At 38.3% G+C, this 19647-nt stretch overlaps 1 protein-coding gene and 1 long non-coding RNA gene across 4 annotated transcripts in view; one reads left to right on the forward strand and one right to left on the reverse strand.

Moving 5' to 3' along the window:
* The window catches only part of mtss1 (MTSS I-BAR domain containing 1), a 78512-nt gene extending 65529 nt beyond the window's left edge, over positions 1 to 12983 (forward strand). Inside the window, exons 11-16 of one of the 3 annotated variants that reach the window (XM_085274640.1) lie at positions 15 to 90; positions 1003 to 1179; positions 2712 to 2840; positions 4868 to 5018; positions 5518 to 5544; positions 6842 to 12983. In XM_085274640.1, the coding sequence (XP_085130766.1) occupies positions 15 to 90; positions 1003 to 1179; positions 2712 to 2840; positions 4868 to 5018; positions 5518 to 5544; positions 6842 to 8067 (1786 nt within the window). In that variant the 3' untranslated portion in view covers positions 8068 to 12983. The remainder of the gene's footprint in view (positions 1 to 14; positions 91 to 1002; positions 1180 to 2711; positions 2841 to 4867; positions 5019 to 5517; positions 5545 to 6841) is intronic. The other 2 variants (XM_085274641.1, XM_085274642.1) reach the window with 2 other exon arrangements.
* A 4261-nt stretch (positions 12984 to 17244) lies between these two features.
* On the reverse strand, positions 17245 to 18527 carry LOC146574728 (uncharacterized). Its single transcript, XR_014892577.1, has 2 exons — positions 18046 to 18527; positions 17245 to 17487 (listed from the first exon to the last, which is right to left on the reverse strand). It is a non-coding gene; the product is annotated as an uncharacterized LOC146574728 (long non-coding RNA).
* Positions 18528 to 19647: the final 1120 nt, after the last annotated feature.

The raw sequence follows: 19647 nt of genomic DNA on the forward strand, positions 1-19647 counted from the left end.
TCTTGGCCTCATAGCTACCAGTCAGGATCAGTGAGACATGTTCCCTCTTTGGACTCTATCAGCTGTGCTGTGGATGGACTACACATGCAGGTAACGCACTTTTTAACCTTTGTTACAACAATTTTATTTCTGTTGTTCTCAAAAATACTGTTAAGAATATATTGTACACTATGTGGCCAAAAGTACATGGTCATCCCTTTTCACACACTCCTGTGTCTTTTAGCTCAGTTTTTTTATTTCCAGGACAGTAATGGTAAATCTTTCTTATATAATTGTAGAAAGCAACTTCCTTCTAATTCAGATGAACTTTCTGCACTGCATCCATACTGTGCTTGCTAACGTTAACAGAGAATCACTTCATCCTCTTGTCCAAATATTTTAACATTTGGCTAAAAAAGGTGTATATATGTAAAATGGCAGCACCAAAAATGCTGTACTGACAGTTCAAAATGCAAAATATAGCTGAGGGCACGGTGGTTATGTCCATCTTTCTTAAATAGCTTATGGCCGACGCTTCCAAAGTGCATTTAAAATCAGCCTGACAGTTGTGTGTGTGCGCTCAGCTTTAGGCCAGATCCCCCAACCTCATTGTTGGACTTTAAAACCTTTCTGGCTGAATGGGAACAAATGTGGGCAAATGTTAGCAGCAGATTAATGCCCAGAAATCACAAGTGTAGCATTTGGGGCTGTCCATTGATTTCTAGCCATATACTGTACATCAGTGATATTAAGATACTCTTATTCATTCAAACGTATATACTTTATAGTTTTAAATCAAATTTCCGCAATAAATAAAGCAAATTCTGGTCAAATATTTTCAATATCTTTAAAGGTGCATTTCACTTAAATATACCATTCCTGCAATGCTGTACACTCCACATTCTTCAGGCTTCATCCACATTTTAAAATGACACTGTCAGCTTTAAGGATCTTCAAAATAAAAGCTTGTAACAGTAACAACAAAAACAAACACATGCCACTCTAACCCTTTCCTGTGTGTAGCGCTGCTCCTCCCCCTATCTGCTCACCGGCTGCGATGAAAGCGGTCGATCTCTCAGCGAAGGGAACTCCCCCTCTCGCCTCGGCCGTCACGGCAGCCGTGGTCGCTATGGTTACGCAGCTGGCTATGGCCACCGCCCCGCTGAGAGTCGCCGCTTTAGCCGCAGGGATTTGAAAACTGTGAGGAAAAAACTATATAACTATTACATTCCTCCCGACCACCCGAGTGCCGTCCTGTGATTTTGACCCTTTTGTCTTCCATTGGTGTGAATCTGGTTTCAATGTCACATTGGCTCCAGCTATTTTACCTCTTTTGTTTTTTTTTTAATTCCACATTTTTTCATCAGCTCACACCTTCAGTTTCACCTTTAATTGTCTACGGCCTCCTCCACCCTCAGTGTCCCAGGATGGATCTCATATCTCAAATCCATTTTGTTGTAATTTTAGACGTAATTCTTGATCCCATTCCATAAAAAATGTTTCTGAGCCTTCACAAGTACAGTTCTAGGGACTCTGTAATTGTGTGAGTATTTGCAGTATTTGTTTATTTATCAGTGTCTTTTCTTTTCTTTTTTTCATTCTCTTTAAAAGTGGTTTTGTGTCAACTTTTTTATGCTTATGTTTCAGATTTATGTGTTACAGTTAAGTACTGTACTAATATTCAATTAAGAAAAACCTTACTTTTCTTGATAGCTTTTAGACTCAAAATGACACTTCTTTAGAGTTTTTTTTTTTTTTTTTTTTTTAAGGAAAAAAAAGTCAGGTCTCTTCCCTGACTGCTTTCTCTAAGCCAGGAGTTTAGCTGGAAATGCTGTGGTCATTTTAGCTTAGTTGATGTTGGATTTTTGGATTAGGAATTCTAAAAAACTGCCCATAATATATTTTTGATATACGATCACCTGGACATTTAAAAGATTCATAACATCCCACTCCTTATTTTCAGTAGCAGTGAATGTAATAATTTGTTTTCTTTAAAAAAAGAGAAAAAAAATCAAACCCGTCCACTAATGGCTTTACACAAAGCCAAACGTGACATATTTATTTTACTTTTTTCCTTGTTAACACTGTTATTTAATAAATAACACGATTGCTTCATCCCACCTCAAAAGCAAGCCTTCTCCTTATCTCAAAAACCTGTTATTTGTCTCCCGCCGCTAAGACGCCCTTTCTGTTCTTGAATTTTGGCGTAATGGCCTTTTAAACTGGTGTCATTATTGCTGTCAGTGGTGTCTTGTCAGTCGTCCTGTAATAAAAATGTAAATTTATGTTTAAAATTGAGGAAATTATCTCAAAATTACGTGAGAAAGAACAAAATCATTAAGGGTTCATGTTGCTGTTGAATGAGGAACTTTTATTGATATTTTTAAAATGACAAATAAGTATTTTCTGTGTGATGTTTCTCTCAGTAAAACGCTGGCTGAACTGCTAACATGTCGTGTTGATGGTCTAACATCAGCAGCCATTATGCAAGTCTGATATATAGAAAATAGAGCTTGTTTCTTACACATCTGATTAAAACTGATGGCTGTGCTGACATGGATGTAAGTTACAAGCTTTTATTACAAATGTATATTCTGTCAATTTCTTTCCACCAGAGACTTTTATGATGGCTGAACAGAACTATACTCTCTGTACTCTCTGCGGTTGATTTGTGATTCTACATTTGATGATTTGTACCTTTGATCCGCTCTGACTTGGTTTCTTAATGACAGGATTCAGTTGGGTCCACCAATCAGCTGGCCTCTGGGGGAACTGGAGGGGCGGAGAACGGCCTCTTGGCCCCTCCACACAATGCCTACATACATGGAGAGCGAGCTCGCGCCATGTCTGCATCTGGAAAGGTAAAACCCACAGAAAGCATATTTGGATTCTGGTGATTGTTCTTGTAAAATCTCATCTGTATCTTTCAGTCTACATGAAACTAACTGAAACAGTATTTGTGTGCTGTCTAAAATAATTTAAAAAACAACAAACAAACTGTGTTTGCTTGGAAAGCATACGGAAGGAATTGATGCCATCTTTATTGAGACTGGGAGGGTTGTTTGTGTATTATAATGTAAACCTGCAACACTCACAACACAAATGTTAAAACAAAACCCCAAAATATTAAACATTTTTAAACATCAAAGCTGTAGCAGCAAACAAACAACACTAAAGTGAAAAACTAATAAAAAGCTAAATAGAAATTAAAAGAAAAATACAAAACAATACATGAATGTATTTAAATTTCTGTTTAAATAAAACAACAAAAAACCCACAAACTAATAACAGCTGAATTAAAATGAGAAAAACCACTGTGGAAATTGCTGAAATGAAATGGAACTGTAACAAAAAAATTCACGAGAACGAATTAAAAATCAAAACTAATGATAAATATTAAAGTAAAATAATGCTGTACTAAACATCCCTGAAGACACGAGTTTATTTTACGTTTATATTTTTTGTTTACTGATCCAGTCTATGAACTAAGAAAAACTGTTTATTAAAACAAAACATAATAAATAAAAGTCAGAAAATGCATGCAAGTGTATTTTCAATGGTATATTATAGAGTTCAAAAACAGCGGAATTGGATCTTTAAAATAACCAAATCATCCACCAGAGGGCAGCAGGAGATCAGAGGACTAAAATGATCTGCACCCCTAATCTTATGGCGGCTCCTCTTCTCTTTTGTTTCTTTCTACTGTTATCAGTACCTTGTCTGTTTTGCTTTCCTCCTTTTCTTTGTCCTCCCATGTTCTTGCTTCCTGCTTTCAGGGAGTGACAGGAAGAACCAGGAGGTGCTGTTATGGCACTCCACTGTGACAGTTTAAGTGCTTCGGGGAAAAAAGAGAAGTTCTTTGTATTTCATCTGTGTGAAATTGTCACAGTTGATGTTCTCAGCCAGCATACAGATCCTTGTGGTGAACTGGTGTTTTTGGTGCTAAACAGGCTCTAAAAGGTGGTTGGTGGTTCTTGTGCAAACATCCTGTGGTTAAACGCACAGGTGATGTTCTGAGTCTGACAGTCATGGAGTTAAAACTACAAAGATGACATTCAGAGCGGGCTGCTTCTGTGGTTTTTCTCTAAAGCAAAATAAATAAATAAAAAAACTTGTTCCAAATACTCAAATTACATTCATCACTAATTGACTTTATGAATTAAAAGACACCTGAACTTATTTTACCTGGAGCCCTGAACATGCAGGCATATTGATAACCCAGCAGGAGGCAGAGGACGAGCATAGATTATTAAAAAGTCTCAAAACTAACAAAGTTGTGAGCCACTTTGTTAGCTTTGTTTGTTAGCTAGGTCGATCATATGCAAAAGCTCTTTTACAGGGATTTTCCTCCATAGAGGAATTTTTGGTGTCTCAAGTTGATTTGGCTGGAAATAATGAAAACATTTACAGAATGTTAACACTTTAAAAAATGAAACGTTAAATAAAACGTATTTTTATTCATGATTATGATCTAAATGCACTGCCTTTACTATATTGTGCTTATTTACCTCGTCACAATCCCGAAGGCCGATTATGAGCCAAGAAAATGCCTTTCTGTCCTATTTCTGCTATTGAATTTTATTTTTATAGCACTTTTCAATCCAAAGTAGTTTATTATAAAAAAATAAATAAATAAATAAATAAAAGGGTTGCTAAAAATTAATGCTGAATACGTTTAAAATATTTACATAAAATAGCACAAACACCCCCTGTCCTCCAACCACACTTTCAAAAGCTTGACAAAAGTTTTGCGGATGTCACTTTGGACAGAAGCTTTGACCGCTGGATGGTCAACAGTGAATGAGAAGCATGATCTTGCGGGAGTATATAGATCTTTCGTTAGTTGAAAAGTTGTAACCTCATCCGTCTCCTTCTTTCACTCCTTTAGCACTGCTTGGCCCAGGATCAGCTGGCATTGTCACTGGGTGCGCTGAATTCTGACGCCCCGAGAAGCAGCAGAGATTCTCTGCACTGTTCCAGCGGCTATAGCACCCAAACAACCACCCCGTCCTGCTCCGAGGACACTATACACACCCACAGTGAGTACATTAAAGCACAACACTTCTTTTTATTTATACTAAACACAGCTCACTGTGCTGTTAGGATTTTTTTGTTGCTGTTGTTTTTGTCCTAGAGATAATAGAAAATCGAATTGAGCTCTTGATTAAAAGCTGTTTGAACCAACTATGTGGCCGAGACGAACATCATGTGATCCAAATACAACCTAAAGTGGCAGCAGCACCGCCAACAATAAAGCAATTAGATGTTGTGTTTATTATGAAAATGGAAACCCATTCTCTCACGGAGCCATAACCTTGGTGTGAATTGCTGCTTGTCTGGCTGAATTTCTCGGATTTACCCTTTAGTGGGTGTCATTTCTGATTTCTGACAGTGAAACTGACTCTCTTGACCTGCCTGCTGTTCACTTGTTTTTTCTGTGCTTTTCTGGTGTATCAGCTCATCTTTACTTCTTTTCCTGTTGTATTTCTTTGAGTAGTTTTGTGTTTTCTTGGTTAAACTGCCTTCCTTCTCTTCCAGCTGTAAAGAGAGATCCTCCTATCTATGGTAGGTCTCTGACTGCCTGTATTTCTGCCTGCCTGCCTGTCTGCTTATGTCACGTCCAACATACCATCAAATCTACTTTTGGTTCATCTATTAAAGATCTTACATCAGCTGAAAGAGCACTGTTTATTTAAAAGAAGCAATAAACGTTGTCCTTATTTTCAAATATTAGAATCTTTTTGGCAACGATAAAATTATTAATTTTGGTGCCTGTCAGGGCACTTGTATGGCCAATTTTAATAACCTAATCATTAGTGGCTGCAGTTTCCTCTTGTTATCTCGGTTATCAAGCACAAGGAAAATAAAATCTCTCTTCTCAATTTTACAGTGTTAGTGTTACAAAACATAAGCATTTTCTAGGCTTCAGGACTGCGATTTTAAACATCAGCAAATTATCGATGATTCACTTGTGAAGCATGGTGCCCAGGAGGCAACACTTCTCTGGATAGTCACTTCTTGCTTACCCAGCAGATCCTTTAAAATAAATAAATAGATAAATAAATAAAGCTCCTTTTGTATCAAAGTATAAAGTGATGTAAAAATTGGCTAAATCTTGTGACACTGCTGTGAGGGCATCAGGCGGACAAGCTGACATTGTTTATTTTACCCATTAAGTTAATTAATACATTTTTGGATACAACGTTAATCCAGGTATGGAATTTATTTATTTATATATTTTTTTTTTAGCTTAGTCACCCAGCTTATAGGAGACTGAGGTTTCTCCCATCACACTTGCTTGCAAAGAGAAGACATTAATTACTCACATTTCATATTTCTGGTGTTGATGCTAGCAGATGAGAAGCTGCCAGAAGCATTTAAATTACGTAGTCCCTTTTTTTACTTAATTTTGGAACCCAAAACAAACAGAACATTAGAAACAAATTCAGCTGCTTTGTCTGTAATTTACTTCCTCCTGTGTGTGTCTGTGTGTGTGTTTGACCTTTTCAAATTTAATGTCGTTGCCATGAATTGACGTCTGTTTTTAACCTTATTATTTGGAACATTGAACTGGAGCTTTGCATGCGTTTTAAAAGTAATTAGGTTGCATGTTGCCCTGTTTTTGTTTGATAAGAGTTTCCACAATGATGCATCCCCTAATTGTTCATTCACAAACATGACAGTGAGTCACTGATGTGATTATGTGCTCCTGCTGCTTCTGTTGTTTGTCTGTCAGGTGAGCAGATGAGAACCCTTTACAAAAAAAAAAAAAAAAATGTCACTGAGATAATCCAGAGGTAATGAAAGGTCTGCCTGAAAGCAGAGCAACTAACATTTTAACATTCTCTCCCCATCTCTGCAGTCGACTATGAGTCCATCTCTCTCCACGGAGACACTGACTCTATCTCCTTACATCACCTCTCCCACGGCAACAGCCAGTCAGATTTCGACAAGTCATCGACCATCCCGAGAAACTCCGACCTCAGATTCCAGTACCGGGAGTTCATCCACTCCAAGCGTCCTGCCTCTACTGTCAGCCTATTGGCTGAGTCCGACTTGAGTGGTGTGTCTAACCGCCAGATGCCATCCCACACGGCAACCATCAGGCGCAAACCTTCATCTAAGCCGCCTTTTCGCAGAGGAACAATCAGTGGTGGGGTTCCCATCCCCATCTCCACCCCGCAGGTTCCACTCAAACCCCTCGGCGGAACCAACGGAAGCGATGAGAACGTTTTCAAAGTGCCCTCTTCTGTAGGTTTAGGTCACAGTAAACTCTGCACCTCCACCCAGAGCCTTAGTGCTTTACCACCCTCCTCCTCCCCATACTACCAGATTGTCCCAGGCCAGATGCCCATCCCAGTGCCCATACCCACTGTTCCTTCACTGCCATCTGAGGGAGGGAACAGTGTCAAACAACAGCAACAGAGGCAATACCAGCAACATCAGCAATACAGTCAACCACAGCAACAGCACAACCAGCAATTCCAGATTCAACAGATTCAGCAGCAACAGCAACAGATTCAGCAGCAACAGATTCAGCAGCAACAGTTCCAGCAGCAGAAACAGATTCAGCAGCAACAGTTCCAGCAACAGCAACAGATTCAGCAGCAACAGTTCCAGCAGCAACAGTTCCAGCAGCAGAAACAGATTCAGCAGCAACAGTTCCAGCAATGGCAACAGGTTCAGCAGCAGTTTCAACATCAGCAGCAGCAGCAGCAGTTCCAACAGCCCCAGATTCAGCAAGCCCAGCAGCTGCAGCCTCAGCACGATCAGTATCAGCTGCAGTTGAACCAGCAGCAGAAACAGAAGCTGTTCCAGCAGCAGCAACAGCAGCACCAGGCCTACACTACTCAGGCAGAGCCCTCCGGTGTGCCCAACAACATCAACTACCAGCCCCAGGCTCCTCCACCCTCCAGCCAGGACCAAAACCCTGAGCAGGTCACCCTAGAAGAAGAAGAAGAAGAAGAAGAAGGAGATGGAGGAGGCAACAGAAACATGTTGACCCTTCTTAGAGGAGTAAAGCTCAGAAGGACCATCACCAATGATCGCTCTGCCCCTCTCCTACCCCCTCCAACCAATCACAAATGAGGCTGACCAGCAGATTTTTATTTCTCTGCTAAACTGTTAAGTTTAGTTTGGTTTCTGAAGAGATATCAGAGTGTGTCAGCACAGAGAAAACTCAAACACACTTTGAAAGTGTTGACAGATTGATTTTTTTTCGCTGGAACTCAACATTGCTTGTTTTATTTTATAAATTTACTTGATTGCCCTTTTAAATTTATGTTTTAAGCATTTTTGAGACTTTTCTGTTGTTGCAGCAAACGTCTTTTTGCCTTTTTTTTTCATGCATTTTGATTGTGGATAAAGTTTTTGTGTGACTCAGTCTTACAGAAAGAACTTTTGATTTGATTATTTTAGTTGGTACTCACTTCCTGGTCAGAAAATGTCATTAGGCAGAACAGGAAGCTGTTAGCATCTTTGGCCTGGCTGTGTTTGATTTGCTTTCTGCTTAGTCTCCCAGGATGGCGGGGTTTATCAGTAGTTCAGTGGACTCACAGTGGTTGAACCATGATCGTGGAGTTTCGAATTTACTGACTCTGGGTCAGTGATTGTCTGGTGTATTTGATCTGAGTATTTAGTTGGTTTCTGGTCATCTCAAAGAGCCAAATGCTAACACTCGTGACTTTGCATCTGGCTTTAGATTTAAATAAGGTAGAACAAGAAAGAGTTTGAGGACACAAGGACTGGGTTTGAGATATATTGAGATATATATATATATTTTTAAGTGGCATATGGTCTGAGGTCACTTGATTGCTCTTACCTTAGATTGGAGATTTGTGCCACTCCTGGGACTCCAAATGTTTCCTCTGAACGTGAGAGTTTGTGGAATACAATGAAAAATGTTACTGTGGGGAAAAACTCTGGTTTGCTGTGTAAATAAGCATCAAATTTTTTTTAGAGCAAAAGTCACAAATAGACAGCGGTTTGTTGGCAACTTTATGAGGCAACACTGATGTTTCAGAAGAAGCGGCTTGACAAATGTGGGTTGCATTTTTGCTAAACATAGCTGGCTATGATGAGCTGAACTGTAGAACAAAACTACCACAGGGGACTGATGGTTTGAATGTACTTTATAAGGTAAACGCTGCCATGTTTCAAGACTTAGATTTAGTCTAGACTTAGTCTTTAGATTTATTTACACAGATATTTGCATCAACAAGAATGCTTTAAACATAATTTTGTTAAAGAGATATTGTGGACAAGATACTACATGAATACCAAGAAATAGGTTTTTGGCATTTCTTGTTACTTGGTGACCAACATATACATTAATCCAAAACAACTTTAAAGTAATTGTTTGTAGTTCTCTTTATTTCCACTATTATTGGAACCCACAGAACCTATGCATCGGTTTATTCTGGTGTCTTCTGTAAATGCATGACTGAATCTGGGTGGTTTGTAGGCCATGTCGTGATAATTCATGTTATGTGCCTTTGAAGTCCACTTGATGAGTGTGCATATCCTGGTTACAATATTTTAAGGAGTCCTCCTTGTTGTTGTTCCCCTGTATAGTTATAGGACATCAATGATGCGGATTTAAGCACCGCTAACATGTTGGCACGAGGAACATTGAATAATACAGTTTTATTCACAAGTAGTAAAAGTTATGCTGAAGTCATGTTTGAAGGGCATCAGGAGCAGATGTAACTTGACAATTATTTCGATTTTTAAAAAGAGTTATATTATTATATAAAATGTGAGAAAACCATAAAAAATGTCTCGTTTTTCTAAATTACTCAGATTATATTAAACTAAGTTATTTTTTTCAGCTCTAGTTACAGGTTTAAAAATTGTTTTTGAGTATCAACAAAGACCTTGTGATTTTTCCATATTGACTATTGGAAAATTCAGAAGCTACTTATAGCACTATGCTTTTATCATTTAGACAAACATTTTTCAAATTAGTTTCTATAAACAAAGGATCTGCTATATTCAGTGAAGTTTAGGTTTTGCTTGAAGTTTTCAATTCAACTCCACCCACTGAAATATCTCTGAAACATTCGTTTTAGTTGATTTACTGTAATCAACTCGGATAAAATGCTGCTGAGCCTCAAACTGTCGTAACTTTAAATTAAACATTTTTTCTACAGAGTTTGGTTGGACTGAAATAGCTGGTTCTATTTTTGATCTTTGTTCCAATTTGGTAAAATGTTTACCTCTGCTAATCATGACCTTCTAAATCGTATAAGTCTCTTTATTTTATTTTTTATTCCCTGTTTTGTTTTTGTTTTATTTTGTTTTTTAGTTTATAGTCCTTTAAGTCACACCTCAGATGTTTTCAGTAATTAACCTGGAGTTTTGTCTTCTGATGCACTTCAGTCTAAGGCCATGAGAAATTGGGGGCGCTCACTTCCTGTGCTTGAACCAGAAAAATATAGCATCAAGTGCAGGTTAATAAAAGTTGACTAAAGAAATAATTTGTAGCTTAGCATATTTTACCATGGCAGCCTCATTACTTGGGTGTTTCCTGCTAATACAGCTGCTAAACCGATGTGTTGCTTCTAAAAGTTGCCCATCTTCTTCATTTGTGAGCTGTTAGCATGTTGGACTCAGATTGTCCTCAGTTAAAGATTTGGCGAATTTGAGTGGTTAAAATAATTTTTGTTGGAGCAACAGCTGATTACTTTTATAATAATTTAATGTGGTAGTTCTTCTGTTGATTAATCCAACAATAATTAGGTTTATAAAAGATCAGGAAATGGCACAAAACAGTCAAATGTCCAAAATCCATAAATAGTCAAATTACAATTTTAGAAATCAAAGAAAAAGGTTTTTTTTTCTTTTTGTGTTGGGGGGTCTTTTTTTTTTTTTTTTTTTTTTTTTTTAAATAATTGATTAATGAATTATTAATTTTTCCACATTGTTTTAATTCTTAGCTCAAAATTTTACATTCTAATAAATTATTTCCTCTGATTCTTAAAACTTAAAATTTTGGTTTAAAAATTATATAAAACATGGACGTAGCTTCTATATTTAAGTGAATACCTGCATTCTCACTAACAGCCAACACGGGGGACAAATGTTGTTAGAAAAAGAAGTCTGTGGACAAACAACCATACTTCTTACTTATCTGTGATCTCCCTTTCCTGATGAGTTGTTGGGCTCTGTCACTGCTTTGAATACAACGTTATTTTCATTTTAATTCTTCTTCCTATTAGTCTCATAAAGCAAAGTGAGGGTTAGTTTAAGCTGTGCAGTGTTTCTGGGATTCTCAGATTGCCCTCTTGCTCGTGCCAGCAGTGGGTGATTTCAGAGGCTACATCCATCTTTTATGTACAGTCTGTGCCTATTGGACAGAAAATTATAACATGATAGCAATTATGATACTTTCTACCAAAATTATACCTGAAACTGCTGAGACGACATTAAAGCAGGAAAATTTAAGTTAATTCAACCGGTAAATTTTTTATTTTGGTTCGTAGCTCCTAATTTCTTTGGTGCGAGGAGCTCTGGGCCTCAGTATTTCTAAAGTTCTACTTTGAAGCTGCCTGTGAGAGACCTGCTGCATGCTGGGAAATGCAGTCTGCTTTGTGGTCAGCTGGTCCTGGTCAGTTCCCGGAGAGACTTTTGTGTACTTTTTGTGACTTCCTGCAGCTTCATTCTGATTCGTCTTTAAGCCTCTCTTTTTGATTGGACCCAATGAGCCCCACAGCAGTTGTGTATGTATATATTAGTGCTTCTGTTCCTGGGAGAGATCTAAGTCTATAAATCTATATAAAGATGTACGTATACGTATCCTGATTGTACTTTTATTTTGTTGATTTATTATTGATCTGATGACGTGGTTGGTTGGATCTGACGCTGCCAGTGATCGTCGCTCATCATATTTTTTTTTTGTAGAAAAGCTTTAAAGGAGGAAACCCAGTGAACTTCCAGGTCTTTGAGGATCTGATACCTGATTGGACATCAGACTGTTAAACAAAAGGACTGAAAGGACATCTAGATGATATAAACCAAGAGAATGTAGACATGTTCTGTTCTTCATCTTTTGACGCTCGCTGTGGGATCAACAACAACAATAATAATAATAATAATAATGCTGATGCTAATTGGTTCTGGTATTTTTTTTTGTCTGTGTTCTGTTTACTGTACTCTTTACACCTGTAGCAGTATAAATTTGCTGTAGGAGTGCTCTGTTTCTATAAAAAGTTCAATATGCAGAAAACTGAAGGACTGCTGACAGCTATTCATAGAGCTGAAACTCTACAAAATAAGCAGTTCTGAAAACTTTGGTCAAACACTGCAAGTAAACATTCATCTTTTGTTTTTGTCCTTATTTTTGTTGTATTGCAGCTACTTTATCATTTACAGTACCAGCCAGCACCTCCTCTAACTGAAGTGCTCTCACATGATCCTCTGGGGTGTGATTTAGGCGTGTGTGGGGTACAAATACAAAATCCTTTCCACGGAGTACAGCGAACACACATAACAGTGTCCTCAAAAGGGACCCTTTACGCTGCTCCTTATTTTCTGCCATTTATATATTCTGTTAGTGGGATGGATGTTAATGTTAAACATGGCCAACGTTTCAAATAAAGAGTTCAACATTTTTACAAGTAATCACCAAGAGCCAAAATCTCAAAGTGCTTTTAGTTCCTTTCTACTCTTACAACTGTACGATGTCATTAATAGCATATATCCCTATTGTGGTCATCTCAGGACAGAAGCCCCACCCACATCAGAAGATATGTATCCTAAAGGGGCCCTGTTCTGCGTATTTGTTTGCCCAACTACAGAAGCTCAGCATGATTTATCCTGTAATGTTCACGCTGCCATGCAAAAGCAGTGGTACCTGTGCTTCTGTAGGACCAGTGAAGTGGCGGACGAGTAAAAAGCGATTACAGTTGTGTTTTTTTTATTGAATTTATTGAAATGATCCTCAATAATCTGAATGATGGGCAGTAAAAGAAAAAAAAAACCCATTAAAAAATGCCTTTTTGTCAAATCAGCTGATTTCATTGTGTGAAGGGAGGAGGAGGATGGTGGAGTCGTCTATAACACCTTAGGAGCGAGGACATGACCACTTATTTTTATTTTCATGGTAAAGTCCAAACTGCATCCAAGATGCAAATGGCTATGTTATACTCCTGACACAACATTAGCTCTTTGCAAGCATCTGCACGGACAGCATGCTAACACAAAGGCAGCAAACAGTCCAGTGTGATGCCAAAGCTGAGTGTAAGCTGACCTGACCTCACTTTCAGCAGGTAACAAAAGCATTGGGGCCTCAGGTCCTACCTGCACGTGGTTGGTGATGGCTTTGAAGTCTTATCGGGCTGGTTTTTGGTTTTGTGCTCAAACTTGAACACTAGAAGGAAGATCATGTGTTTGTGCTCAGTAGGACATTTGGGTGGGGCTGCAGCTTAACTTTTATATTCCTAACTGGTTATCATCTTACACTGAATTTCAGAGCATGTAATGGACTGACACAGTAATGTAACAACACTGGCTACTGGGAGGCTGTTAGCACCCATCCTAGCTAATGCTAATAACATTCATGACCTCAGGCAAGATGAAGAGGAAGCATGGGCTTGCTGGCAGGTATTTTCCCACACAGGTGACTTTGATAAGATAAGGTAACTCTTTATTATCATTGCACAGTCATAAATAGTATAATGAAACTGGAAAACTGTCCCATGTCAGCACTATGTACAACACGACACGGTAACTTAACTTGGCTGCAACTCCCCTGAAGTCTTCACCTGTAGGCATGACTACTACATTCACAAGAGTATGTGTTGTTATTGTTGCAGTGGAAGCAGGTGAACTTGGAATTTAGGTGAAAGTTGAGGTAAAGATGGCAGCAGCTGTGACTGCAGGCTAAAGCAGTAACTTGGCTCATGTTGTCCTTTCATAAGGCACTGAGTCATCTTTTGAGCTTTGTGTTGCTCAGAGTCATCTGATGCTCAGGGGCAGCAGGTGGGAGGCGAGGGACTTGAATTAAAGACACATGCATTTTTTTTTTTTTTTTTTAAATCTTTGTGAGAACAGTTGTTGGTATAATGTATTCATTAACCCCTCTAATCCCAGCCTAAACCAGACTCTATTATGAATCCTGAAACCGAGACCAAACTCGCAAAAAAGCGCTTTGAAGATTTGAAGTCAGCACAGTCCAGACCCATTCTTCTCTTTAAGAGGTTCAAGATGATACTTGTCCACATAAGCATACAAAACACACAAAAAGACAGGTGAGTTTGTCCACTTGTAAGGAACTTAGTCACTGTTACATAAAACCTTGAAGCTGTGACAGCGGTGAGTCACGCTGACCCAAATACTGAAGGAGGCAAACTCTGCTCAGTGAGTCAAAGCCCACATCACAGTGACAGTGCACAAATCTCTGTGTTACACCAGTGTTGCAGCAGATGGAGTTTCTCTCTGTACCAGCAGAGGATGCAAGAGACCAAAACAGTATAAAGCCTTTACATGCACCTCTGAGAGTAAACATGCTTAAGTCTTATTCTTTTTTCCTGTAATTTCACCTCCGATTCTTTGCGTTTGTCCTGTTTCACACTGTCCAACTCTGTTCTGAATACCACAATACTGAAAATAAACTTAAGGTATTATATATGTTAAAATATACTCCTAATGATTAAACTACATTTTAATAGTGAGACAGTCTGTGAGCAGCACTTTAGATCCTGTAAGTAAAAGTTAAAGCCACCCTGGTACCTCGTATATCCCACAGTATTTAGTATACTGTATATAACATGATCCTCCCATCCCTTTTCTTCCATTTATTGGATTTCCGGTTACTGTGGGTCTGGAGTACATCCCATCGGTCACAGAGTGAAGGGCAAGTCACCAGGCTGTCTCAGGGCCAACACACAGAGACCTCCTCTCATTATGAAGTTTTGAGCTGAGGCTTTTCGCTATTTTGTGTTTAAGGTGATTTGATCAGACAGAGAATGTGAGGAACACTGCAAGCTGATATCGCACGAGCGATATGTTGATCACAAAACTGTTTTATATTCCTTTATCACCCCTCAGCTGCAAAAGGCTGATTATGCGTCATCGTCATCCTGGCGGGGAGGTGACATGGACGCCCAAGTTTGTGATATGCAATAACTCAAGAACGAAATGACGTACCAATTCCAAATTGTTACCATAGCTATATCTACTGAAAATCTTGAATGTGACCTCAGTCTTAAGATCAAGGTCATAGGTCAAGTTTTCTGAAAATCTTGTGAATGCGATGTAGGAATTTCAAATTGATACCATGGGTACATCTGTTAGTAGGCTGAGGGGTAGCACTGGCTGCTGTCAGTCTTTTTATGAATCCCAGTGGAATCAAAATTCACTAAAAAAAACATTGTATTAAAAAACAAACTGAAAATAGCACCTCAGAACATGAACCTGTCAGAAAAAGTGTTAATGCCCCCTGCTGGCCATTACATTTCTGAGCTCAATTAGTCCATACCATTGACTGTAGAAAACAGTCAATGGTATGGGCAGAAATCTGTGCCATCAGAAACTGAATTTGAATAAGTTCAATTTGAATTTGAATTGCTCCGATTGAATCTGAATTGTAACTTGAATAAATGCTTTTGAAAACTGAATTTGAATTAGTCTAATTTGAAATTGAATTTATGGTTTGAAAATGATCATCACTAAATTGAAATTGAATTTATATTTTGAAAATGAATTGATTTGCTTTGAAACTGCATTTTATCCTTTAAAAATTCAGCTCTCGAATAATTTCAGTTTCACTTCTCACCATTCAGTTTCAGTTCTACAATTCAATTTCAGTTCCAAAATTCAGTTTTTTGGAACTTACATCCGGTTCCGGTTCAAGCGCAGATTAATAGAACTACGTTTTACTAGCGGACCGAAAGTGTTACCGACGGGAATCTACAGCGTCTTGAGCTGAATTAAGACTTCAGAAGTCATTCGTCATGTCGAATGACCAGCGGATAAACTCTCAGGTTGGTAATAAATGTATTACATGTATAAGAAGAAGCGTCATGTTAACAAATGATAGCTGTACAGTAACTGTTATGCTTATTGTAGCTGTTAGCTAAAAACGCTAATTTAGCGTAGTTTGCCCTGAATTCAGCTTTGACAAACAAATATGATCGACTGTTTCTAGTAGAATTCCAAAGTTGTTGTCTTGGACCCTCTCAGAGTACCCCCTCTGTATGCTTGCAGAGACCCCTACAGTAAGGAAACATGCAAAACGGTGTCCAAACCTTTGTATTTTAGCTTTATTTATGCCTTACACAGCATCCCAACTCTTTAGCTAACTTAATAACTTTAGCTAAAGTGAATAGTTAGTCTAATTCATTAGTGCAGCATTACTGGATCACCTCTGTTTGAAGTGATATAATGTGATATTCAACTATCACTGAAACAGCAAACTTTGTAAATAAGCAAACAACACTTCTCATTCTCTAAACGTTTGGCCACAGCTGTAGATTACACTATCAGTGCTTGTTCACTCTTGACAATAATTACATTTCTAAATTCTCTTTGTGCATTTACAGGTAAACAATATCTAATATTTTATCTAAATGACTGCTTTGTCTTTGAAAAGGGTGAAGAGCCTGAGGCCGGTGACAGTCCAGTTCTACTCTAAGTACATCCTTACAGTGGCTCACAGGACAAGGCCACATTCCTGTCCTGCCAGAAGAGAAGACAAACTTCAGAGTCTTCATGCAGTTCAACCACACCTGTCATATTCCATATGACAGGGGTCTCAAACTCCAGTCCTCAAGGGTGGACTGGAGTCATGCAACTTTTCCATGCCCTCGAGGACTGGAGTTTGAGACCCCTGCCGTATGGTGTTCATGCTGTTTTCTACCACACAGTTACAGCATGTCTGACTGCCTGATCAGCATGTGCAAAAATATATGATGAGTTTAAGCATGTGATGACTAAGGCCTTCCATTATGGTGTTTGTCATCACATGTCACAGACATCTGGATGATCATTTGGAATAAACAAAACTAAAAACTTGTTACTTCATCTTTTATCTTTATTATTATTATTATTATTATTGTTGTTCTTATTTTACACTTTTCATTGTTAGGCATTAGGTTTATTTGTAGTAGTCCTTTCCAACGTCTTTCCCTCTTCCATGTTACTGTGTCAGCTTGTCAGCATCTATTTGGGTTTGGAAGTGGAACAGAAAGTAAGGAAATCCAAAGTGCCATTAAAACCAGCAGAGGTTCTTATATTTCAGAAGAAGGGATTAATTCAAAAGAAATGACCTCAATGCCATATTTTATTTAGGAACACTAGAGAGCACTTTGCAAAATAACACATTCTTATAATTTCACCCTCAGATGAGCCAAGCTACGACTGTCAGGGAAGGTGATGTAGGTACAGAGCATATGAGAGTGGTTAAGTTAGTCTCTTGTCTAGATGAAGGCACAAGAGGGATCAATGGCAAGGCGTAGAGATTCAGTATCTTCAGTCTTCAGTGGACACTCCATTTCTGGCACAAAACACCTGTAAAAGATGGTCGATTTAGGAGGTGACCCGACAACTTCAGCCTGTCAAACATAGTAATGGAGCAGTATGTTTAAAAAATATATCTAATTAAGCATGCACTCAGTACCCTAAGAATTATTATGGTAGTTAAACACAGTGATAGTTGTATATCACATTATATCACTTCAAACAGAGGTGATCCAGTAATGCTGTACTAATGAATTAGACTAACTATTCACTTTAGCTAAAGTTATTAAGTTAGCTAAAGAGTTGGGATGCTGTGTAAGGCATAAATAAAGCTAAAACACAAAGGTTTGGACACCGTTTTGCATGTTTCCTTACTGTAGGGGTCTCTGCAAGCATACAGAGGGGGTACTCTGAGAGGGTCCAAGACAACAACTTTGGAATTCTACTAGAAACAGTCGATCATATTTGTTTGTCAAAGCTGAATTCAGGGTAAACTACGCTAAATTAGCGTTTTTAGCTAACAGCTACAATAAGCATAACAGTTACTGTACAGCTATCATTTGTTAACATGACGCTTGTTCTTATACATGTAATACATTTATTACCAACCTGAGAGTTTATCCGCTGGTCATTCGACATGACGAATGACTTCTGAAGTCTTAATTCAGCTCAAGACGCTGTAGATTCCCGTCAGTAACACTTTCGGTCCGCTAGTAAAACGTAGTTCTATTAATCTGCGCTTGAACCGGAACCGGATGTAAGTTCCAAAAAACTGAATTTTGGAACTGAAATTGAATTGTAGAACTGAAACTGAATGGTGAGAAGTGAAACTGAAATTATTCGAGAGCTGAATTTTTAAAGGATAAAATGCAGTTTCAAAGCAAATCAATTCATTTTCAAAATATAAATTCAATTTCAATTTAGTGATGATCATTTTCAAACCATAAATTCAATTTCAAATTAGACTAATTCAAATTCAGTTTTCAAAAGCATTTATTCAAGTTACAATTCAGATTCAATCTGAGCAATTCAAATTCAAATTGAACTTATTCAAATTCAGTTTCTGATGGCACAGATTTCTGCCCATACAATGGTCCATACTAAAAACAGATTTATCTCTATCCTGTTAATGCTCCCATCTCATCATGTAGCGTTTAGGGGTTTTCAGCTTTTGCTAGCATGCTCTTTTTTTTTTTTTTCCAGTAAGTTGATGCTAATCGTCCCCGCTTGTTGAAAGCATCATTATCTTCAAGAGGTTTCCCCTCTTTGTGAGAGGGAGAGAGAGAGGATTGAGGCTCGTGGATCGTGCCGAGTTGTTTGTTCCTTTGTGTGTTCTTGTTCATGGTTTTGAAATAAAAAGTGTATTCATTAGGCTGAAATAACATTTTATGTGAATGTCCTGATGAGTCATGGTAAATGGATGATGGTGAGATCAACTCTGTGAACATTCACTCGGAGCCGGTGACTCATCCAGAGTGAAATGAGCTACAGCCCTCCCTGCGCTGTAGCACAGACACTAAAGTCCTTTTATCCTCTTCCAACAACACTCAGCTGGGTTCCTGCTGTGGATGTACAGAAAACTTGAAAGATCTCCACATATCTTTTTCCTGCTACTTGTTCCGCACCTTTTTTTTTTCATCCGATTTTTCAGAATGAAGCCCAGCTGATACTGTATAGTTTATAAAGTGTCTTAAAGAGATGCTTGAAAAAACCTAATAAAACATTTCTAATCACTTTAATAAAAACACTTGTGCACCTGCATATACAGAATTATCCACTAACACAGTGTATGATATTCTAGTGCATCCCATCTTGCTGATACTTTCCGGATGTTAAATGTAGGCAGCTGATCTCAAAACAAAAACCATGCAAGGTGTTTAATCTGCAGCTCTGTAGATTAAACACTTTGCTGATAACAAAAGTCACCGCTCATATAGGTCGGAGCCGACAGAATGGCTTCAAGAACTCATGAAACCACTCTTTACTCACAAAATGTATAACCTTGATATGACGGACTCGAACGGAACATAAATACGAGAATGCAGTGGACACAAACCTGAAGATCATAGACTGTATATAAAAGATAGACATAAAACCACAGTGAGAAAAACATTAAAAGCTAATGCTAACAAGCTCAATTAGCAACCAGCATTTGTAAACTGTATCAGTACAACGCATACACAGATCGGCTACCTTAAGAAAGGCTTCAAC

This window comes from Mchenga conophoros, linkage group LG5 (assembly GCF_057382185.1).
Source record: "Mchenga conophoros isolate Kocher_MC1m ecotype Shallow Benthic linkage group LG5, M_conophoros_male_GT1.1, whole genome shotgun sequence".
NCBI lineage: Eukaryota > Metazoa > Chordata > Actinopteri > Cichliformes > Cichlidae > Mchenga > Mchenga conophoros.